General features: G+C 35.0%; 2 protein-coding genes across 2 annotated transcripts; one reads left to right on the forward strand and one right to left on the reverse strand.

Moving 5' to 3' along the window:
- The first annotated feature begins 36 nt into the window (after positions 1-36).
- LOC135132399 (uncharacterized) lies at positions 37-4101 on the forward strand. The gene is made up of 3 exons (XM_064060476.1): positions 37-240; positions 3381-3544; positions 3678-4101. The coding sequence occupies exons 1-3, from the start codon at positions 84-86 to the stop codon at positions 3840-3842; spliced, it is 486 nt and encodes a 161-aa protein (XP_063916546.1). The 5' UTR covers positions 37-83; the 3' UTR covers positions 3843-4101.
- LOC135132398 (ribosome biogenesis regulatory protein homolog) lies at positions 3144-8056 on the reverse strand. Its single transcript, XM_064060475.1, has 5 exons — positions 7875-8056; positions 7332-7821; positions 7026-7282; positions 3848-4032; positions 3144-3562 (listed from the first exon to the last, which is right to left on the reverse strand). Exons 1-4 carry the CDS (start codon positions 8015-8017, stop codon positions 3888-3890), a joined length of 1035 nt encoding a protein of 344 aa, XP_063916545.1. The 5' UTR covers positions 8018-8056; the 3' UTR covers positions 3144-3562; positions 3848-3887.
- Positions 8057-8104: the final 48 nt, after the last annotated feature.

An 8104-nucleotide genomic window follows, 5' to 3' on the forward strand; every position in this document is an offset into this window, starting at 1 on the left:
CCATGACAACTAATAAATAAAATTAATTGTCTTATTTTCTGTCATTGATTGGGCCGTGATCAATACCAAATTTATAGTTGATAATGGCGGCAGGAGCAGGGGCGGCAGCGGCAGAAGGAGTGTGTATGCCGACGGCGGCGCTGGCGGCAGGAAGAAGGGTCCTGGACGTGTACGACGAAGAGTTCTTGACTAATCTGGAGATCGCTAAAAATTTAATTGCAATGGTGCAGAGTAATAAAGGTAAAAATTATTTCACGCAAAATTATAATTATGTGAATGTTACGAATTATGAGTTCTCCATTAATCGGTGCGTAAGTTACAGCAGTTCTTGAAGACAACAACATTAACTGCGTTCATGATTTTCAAGACCGGTTGTAGATTTTTCGAAATTAATTAAAAAAACTTCACTGAACTAGTTTTCGACATTCGTGTTGGCTTATTATATTTAAACTTGTATTGCTAGTATTTTGGGCCCCCTACGTCCTAAACCTCATAACACGAAAAGTGAAGAAGGAACCACACGGGAAGATGAGAAACGTTGGCAATACCGGCTCTGTCTAGGAGTCTAGGGGTCATAAAACGTCGAGAAAATATTAAAGTACCAAGTCGCCTTCCTTAGTTTACGTTCGGGAAGTAAAAAACTTCGAAACTAACTCTTGCACAAAATTTCTTTCAATTTTCTAGAATTTTCAAACTTTTACACTGTTAGATTTAAGGTAATCTGAAAATTCCCTAAAACTACTGCCCAGATATTGTAATAATTAACCCTGATTGCAGATTGAATAAACTTTTTATTTATAGTAATCTATTAAACATTCGTGTTTCTCTGATCCTCAACTCGCGATTTCTTCCACTAGAGTTCATCATGTGATTGACTTCCTAATTTCGCATATTTTCACACAAATGTCGGCATCGATTTAGTTTTTACAAATCAAAATTTATTTTTATAATGTATGTAGGTATTGTGATAAATGATAATTTAAATATCCCGCCAAAACGAGATATGTATACAAAATGATAAAACCCGCGAAAAATTTTAAAATTTGCCTTTAACTGTGATCGTCAACAAATACAACCCTATATTGTATGTTGTTATTCCTCCATTCAGGAGAGGGAAGAGCTGTGAAATAAACTCGAAGGAACTTATTTCCCGGCTACAAAAAGTTTTCCAGCTTTTCAAAAATGAACTCAAATGTTACAAATAAATAGATATAAATATTTGAATATCACACAATAAAACACACTCGCATTCCTGAGACTTACGTAAAGGATGGCGCTACCTAGGTGACTTGATTCGCAGCGGTGAAAATCCGGTTTTGCAGATAAACATTCATGTGAGCAATTATAATGAGAGAAAAATACTCTATATTTGGGTGCTCTGTTTCCAACAGGTGATCCGGTGCGTTGACGATAGCACAATGAGTGCCAATATTTCAAGGAAGGAATTAAACAAATTTTAATTACGCCACACTTTATTAAGATGTTTACACAACAGAAGAACGGAAATTATACATTAATTGAATTTATGATTAAATCAAAATTCGTTTATCAAGTTTAATTACATCGTGGAACCCTACATCACGCATAAAACAAAGCACATATGAAATAAACACGACCATAATTCGAGAATAAATGTTCAAATTCAGGTTGTAAGAAAATAATGACATTAATTTAGCTGATGATAAATTTCAAAGTTCTTTCTCTCAAAAATGAGTCAGCGTTTAAGATTAATTTAACTGTCACAAATTATTTTAAATCTGAAGTCACTGTCTGAAGTGAGAAGTTATGAAGTGCAGAAAATGTAATAACTTAAAAAAAAAACAGAACTTTAGATATGTCGTTAATAAAATAAGTTGAGTGGGAAAAAATGAATTTGTCGTCACGACCATTTCAAAATCTTAACATGAACTGTGAATTTATGAATAAAAAAATAAAAACAATTCTCGTCGTTGGGACCGTGGCGAATGAGATTTCATTTAGTTTAAACAATTACGCTTTGGTGATGTATTGCACTCACAATGTGAAATAAATACGTATTGTGAAGGCAATAAAAGATATTAACTTTATTCTCAAATATTTCTAGAACTACTTTACACAGTGCAATATTATTACTAGTAACAGCGCTGTATTCACAAATTTAGACAAAAAGAGGTAACTCGTTTTTAATTTAACATTAAAATAAATTGCTTCATTTTGAAACTTCTTTGAGTTGCCCTGCGTAACAAATTTCAAAAAATATGAATGTGTTTACCTATAAACGACTGTAGACTCATTATGTTTTGCACGTTTAAATTTTTCTCAAGAAAAATTTTGAGATAATGTCAGCAAGTTTTCGGAGAAATAAACAGATAAATTTTGATTAGCAGTTTTATTATTGATTCTTATGCAGTTTCAACTAACTAATTTTTGTCCATTTTTGTCTTAAAAGTGACGAGTAGTTGCTGTTGTGAGAGATTCTGAGTGATTACAAAATATAGGTCTCCTGCATATTACATTAGACGTTACAAATACAGCGGACATCCTACACAAAAAATTAATAAAAACCATACCAGACATGGTATAACCATGATGTGGTGTCAGTTTTGTTAATGAGTTTCATAAATGTTTTAATGAAATACGTTACACGACCAGCTGGGTTTAATCAAGTGGTTCTGACGACCAGCTTAATTTAGTCGACTTTCTTTTTTTTTAGCTATACTTTATGGTATTATCGAAGATTTTATTGTTGAACTTTGATCATATTTGAATGGCTCATTCTTGGTATGAGTAGGTCTTAGGCAGTAGTAGGACTTCGTATTTCCTCTTATATTCTTTCATTATCATTAGTTATTACGAAAATTGGAATTCAATGCTTTGAATCGATTTGGTCACATTGCTTCAAATCTTCCATTGCATTGCATATGAAATTTTTGTCTCCGCACACTGCTGTTCTATTTCATGAAAACTTTTTTATTTTTATAACCTTCAAATATATATATTTTTTAAATATATATTTATTCCAAGTGATTGGTTCGTTGCAGCTCCACGACTCAGTGATTGATTTCACAATGCGCATGCGCGATTCCTAATTGACCAATGACAGAATGCCACTCAAAATTCAACTGTTCATCTTTTAAATATTTGGTGGAAAAAAAAATCAAATAAAACTTTAAAAATTTATTGGAACGCCATCAGAACATCACATTGGTATTCAATAACAATAATATTATATTATTGTTAAGAATTAATGACATAACACATTCTTAACGTGATACATCCTTTAACCCATTAAACTAATAATGAGAAGAATGGTCTTCCGTATGTACAGGTGTGGTTGGCGGATTACAGTAGAGATTTACATAGTACCATGTGAGCAATATATACATATACCCTTTTTTTAGATAAGGAAATTTGTAAAAAATGGGTTTTGAAGTTGCGTTCATTAAAAGCTACTGACGTTACAATAAAAAAAAACAGAAACAGTTTCTTCAAGTACTTCTTACAAGTTCTCCACAAGGCTGTCCAGGGAGAAGATCTTCTTGGTGTGTCACCGTTAGATGAAAAGGTAAAAATAAACTCTTAACTGCAAAAATAACACAATTGTTAAAAATAAAGTAACACAACTATTGTTTGATTAATGGACAAGCTTTGCACACTTCAGTTGTTAAATGTACGTTTTTTGATATTAATTTTGTTAGTTGGAGGATGCGAGCGCCAGAGACTTCATGTGCCGCTGGTCCGATGATAAAAGAACGTATGTCGCAGCTAAACCTTTACCGGGAGCTGGAACACTCGTCTACATGGCTGTTTCTAAGGACCCCAGCTTGGGTTGGGAAAAACAAGGAGAAACGATCTTCATATAACTTACCTCTAGACTATATAACACTGTAAAATTAGAGAAAACTAAATTAACGTCGTTTCCTGCCTCCCGCCATCTTGCCTTTTCTTGGTCGGTTTGAGTTTTTAGGTTTCTTTCTGCCACCACCACCCGTGCTGCTGCCGTGGGATTTTCGCAGCCGCTTAGGTCGTTCTCCTTTTTTCTCCTCGGATCGTCTAGAAACAGTGTTTAATTATTACAAAAAAAGTATAATTACATATAACAATATATATACTATTCCTATAGTTGTAGTTTTAAGTTCGTGTTCAGTTTTTACCCTTGACATTCAGATTTTTGGAAACAAAAACCAAATTGTACAGCAACATTTTACAAATGACTCTTATTTTGGCAAATATTAGCCCCACCCGCCCACCCCTCCTTCTCATTCTAACGACTAATTTTATTTCTGTTCAGTATAACATCATTCCATCCATTCAGAGCGGATAAAACCAATCACCGAAATGGAGACAGGGTGGGTGGGAGGGGCTAATTTTGTTCTTCTGTCAAGTAGGAGGGGCACCTAATAGAATCTAGGATGTAAAAACAGTAAAAAAAGCGCTAATCGTGACTTTTTTTTGGTTGAATATGTCAAAAATCCCAAAATCAGTCTTATCTTGTCAAATATTAGCCCCGCCCACCCACCCTCTATTTTCTTGTAGGATTATCATCTGCCAAAATCTGTCTTATCTTGCCAAATGTTAGCCCCACCCACCGACCCCCACTTCTCATTTAACGACAAATTTTATTTCTGTTCAGTATAATATCATTCCATCCATTCAGAGCGGATAAAACCAATCACCGAAATGGAGACAGGGTGGGTGGGCGGGGCTAATTTTGTTCTTCTATTGAGTAGGAGGGGAAACTAATAGAATCTAGGATGTGAATAAAGAAAAAAAACGCTAATCGTAACTCTTTTTTGGTCGAATATGTCAAGTGCCAAAATCAGTCTTATCTTATCAAATACTAGCCCCGCCCACCCACCCTCTATTTTCTTGTAGGATATGTCATCTGCCAAAATCTGTCTTTCTTAGAAAATATTAGCCCCACCCACCCACCCCCTCTCCTCATTATAACGACTAATTTTATTTCTGTTCAATATAAGATCATTCCATCCATTCAGAGCGGATAAAACCAAAATAGAAGCCGGGTGGGTGGGGCTAATTGTTCTTTTGTCGAGTGGGAGTGGCAACTAATAGAATCTAGGATGTGAAAAAAGTAAAAAAAAGCACTAATCGTAACTCTTTTGGTCGAATATGTCACAAGTGCCAAAGTCAGTCTTATCTTAGCAAATATTAGCATCGCCCGCCCACCTCCTCTTCTCATTCTAACGACTAATTTTATTTCTGTTTATAAGATCACTACTTTCGTTCAAATTGGATGAAATCAACCATTGAAAAGGAGACAGGGTGGGTGGGCGGGGCTAATTTTTGTTATATTCTTTGTTGTAAAATTTATTACTTATTTCATGCACCCGACCTGACTTGACCTAACGTGATCTGACCTGTTATGAGTTCTTTATTCTCTCAAATAAACAAATTTTAAACATTTCTGTGAATAATATATGAAAATCACGAAGTACACTCTTATAACTATTGTATTTTGTAAAACAAAAATTATTAATAATTTCCCTTTTTATCTACAAAAATTTTATACCGAGCGATTTTGACGGAACTGTAAAATTGCTATATTTCAATTGGCGATTTTGGAAAAACGGTAGGAATTTCCAAAGGAACGACGGCAAAAATGACTTTTGGATGTCGAAATCTACAAAAAAATGTTTTCGGAAATATGTAGTTAAAAAGTGGTCGAAATGCCAAAGTTGACAAAATCAGTTTCATCTTATCAAATACTAGCTACGCCCACCCACCCTCTATTTTCTTAGAAGGTTTGTCATTTATCAATATCAGTCATATCTTAGCAGTACTAGCCCCACCTCCTCTTCTCATTGTAACGATTAATTTTATTTCGGTTCAGTACAGGATTATTCATTTCATTAAATCGGAAAAAGTGGGCAGGATGGGTGGGCGGGGCTAATTATGTTCTTCTGTCGAGTGGAAGTGGCAACTAGTAATAGAATCTAGGATGTGGAAAAAGTAAAAAAAAAAGCGCCAATTCGAACATTCTTTGTTATACTATTTGCTATAAAATTTATTTCACACACCTGACCTGACTTTTCTATTGTCTCAAATAAATAAATAATTTTTTATTAAACGTCACGTTGACAAAAGTAATTTGCAATGTTATCAAACGAAATTAAAGTTTTTTTCAGCATGACAACGCTACTGCTCACACGGTAAATCACACTGTGTGTTTTAAAAGTAGGTGTCATAATTTTAATTTTAAACTGTTAATTTGACATTTAATAAAAAAATTTAAATTATCACAAACGGCTTGTTGTGTGTGGCCAACTTTGACTAATTTCTTTTTCGATCTCTCTGTAGAAATAACGGGTCTTCAATTGAAAAAACACTCAGAGTAGGCGCTGTAGTATCATTTGACAGAAACGGCAAAACAGCATGTCTGTTCTTGTAACATATAACATACAACAGGTCATGTTTCTGCTAAATGGATGTTGTAAGAACAGACATGCCGTTTGTGTCAAATGAAATTCCAACGCCTACTTTGAGTGATTTTTCAATTGAACACCCGCTATTAGTCAAGTATAAACTAAAATATAGTATGGGCATTTTGGGTTTTATAGACTTGGAAGCTTATTGAAAATTAACAAAATAATTTATGAAGCGTTTGTTATCTTGAATGTTAATAAACATTGTTATTATCATTTTAATAAAACGATGTTTGCAATTATTAAATCTATGAAAACCTCCCAGTTATTGTTAATCATCTTTTGTCACGACACGTATGTCTACACTACATCGACACGATGGATAAAAGAAGTGAGGTTATAACGACCAACCAGTGACAACAGGTTTTTTTTAATCACTCCTCATTTATTACAATTTAATATTGATAATGGGCGATCACAAAGTTTTCTAATTAGGATAGGCTATGGAAATATTTTCCCTTTCTTTGATTAAACCCAATTAAACCTGGTTTAATCAAAAACCACGGAAATTATTTCCAAAGTCTATTCTAATCTGAAAATCTTTTGATCACATATTAGTTTCAGACACTGCTGAAATAAAATAATATGGAAAAAAAAACTCACTGCAATTGTTCATCGTTCATATGCCTTGCCACTGCCTTTTCCATATCAATTTTTGGGCGCTTGTTCAAAACTGTCTCGACAATGTTTAGATTTTGCGTTTTCTCATCTGACCCAGACACAGGTGGCAACTTCCGCTTCCTCGTCGCACCTGGTGTGATAGCACCCACTCCTCTCGCTTCTTTTTCCTTCGGGAGTTTCTCTTGAAACTTACCCAGACTAGCCGTTGATGATTTAGCCACTGTGACTGCAGCTTGCAGCTAAAATTTGTACATTACACCCTGTTTAACAAAATTTACGCATAACTACCTCTTTTGCTGACGACACATCGGGATTCGTGAGTCCAAACCGAGGTATTTTGACGTGCTTGGCCTTAGCAATGTTGTGCAGCCTTTGCAGTTCGTTTTTCGCCACTCTTTCACTTTTAGCTTCAACCTTTTTCGCAAATTGATCTTCCATGGGGTTCGCGTTCTGGGGTACTTCTAACACCCAGTCTTTTTCCTTTTGTGCTGCAGCACGCTTGAAACCATATAAAGGTATCCATTTTTTCAGCTGGTCATCCCAGGTTAGTTTCGTCCTCTTTTTCTTGACGATACCCTTCGCTTTAGCGAACTGTTCCCACTTTGTTAGTGATCGTGGCTTGGGTACAGGTTTGGCGCGTGGTAATGAATATTTTGGTTTTGGGAGTTTCACCACAATGGCTTCTTCTATCCTTTCCGTCGGTAATTCCCAAATCTGATTATACATCAACTGTACATTGTCCCTCGTTAATTTTAACAAGTAGTCGTTGGGGCTACTTCTGCAATGTGAACAAGTTAATACAAGCGTGGGGTTTTAACCTAAATACTTTACCTCAGAGCTTTGGAATCAAGCGGATTCGAATCTATAGCTAATAAGGCACCTACATCTATGTCAATCAACTTATTTACTTCCACCGATTTATATTTATCGGCCTCTTTTGCCGATTTTTCTAAAACATCTTTCACAACATCCATGTTGTTTTAACTTGTCTGAGATTTATAACCTCACTCTTGAACAACGGTTACACGTGGAACCAAAAGTTACTAAATTCGGTTGGTGTT

This window comes from Zophobas morio, unplaced genomic scaffold (assembly GCF_036711695.1).
Source record: "Zophobas morio isolate AGI-343-1 ecotype UQ-CSIRO unplaced genomic scaffold, CSIRO_AGI_Zmor_V1 ptg000021l, whole genome shotgun sequence".
Lineage (NCBI taxonomy): Eukaryota > Metazoa > Arthropoda > Insecta > Coleoptera > Tenebrionidae > Zophobas > Zophobas morio.

Excerpts from the sequence above, each read along its gene's own strand:
- LOC135132399 (XM_064060476.1), top strand. The coding sequence starts at position 84 with ATGGCGGCAGGAGCAGGGGCGGCAGCGGCAGAAGGAGTGTGTATGCCG. Across the intron at positions 241-3,380 it reads AATGGTGCAGAGTAATAAAG|ATAAGGAAATTTGTAAAAAA; the intron begins GTAAAAATTATT and ends CCCTTTTTTTAG. Across the intron at positions 3,545-3,677 it reads TGTCACCGTTAGATGAAAAG|TTGGAGGATGCGAGCGCCAG; the intron begins GTAAAAATAAAC and ends TAATTTTGTTAG.
- LOC135132398 (XM_064060475.1), bottom strand. The coding sequence starts at position 8,017 with ATGGATGTTGTGAAAGATGTTTTAGAAAAATCGGCAAAAGAGGCCGAT. Across the intron at positions 7,283-7,331 it reads ATGTGTCGTCAGCAAAAGAG|CTGCAAGCTGCAGTCACAGT; the intron begins GTAGTTATGCGT and ends TACAAATTTTAG. Across the intron at positions 4,033-7,025 it reads ATGAACGATGAACAATTGCA|ACGATCCGAGGAGAAAAAAG; the intron begins GTGAGTTTTTTT and ends CACTGTTTCTAG.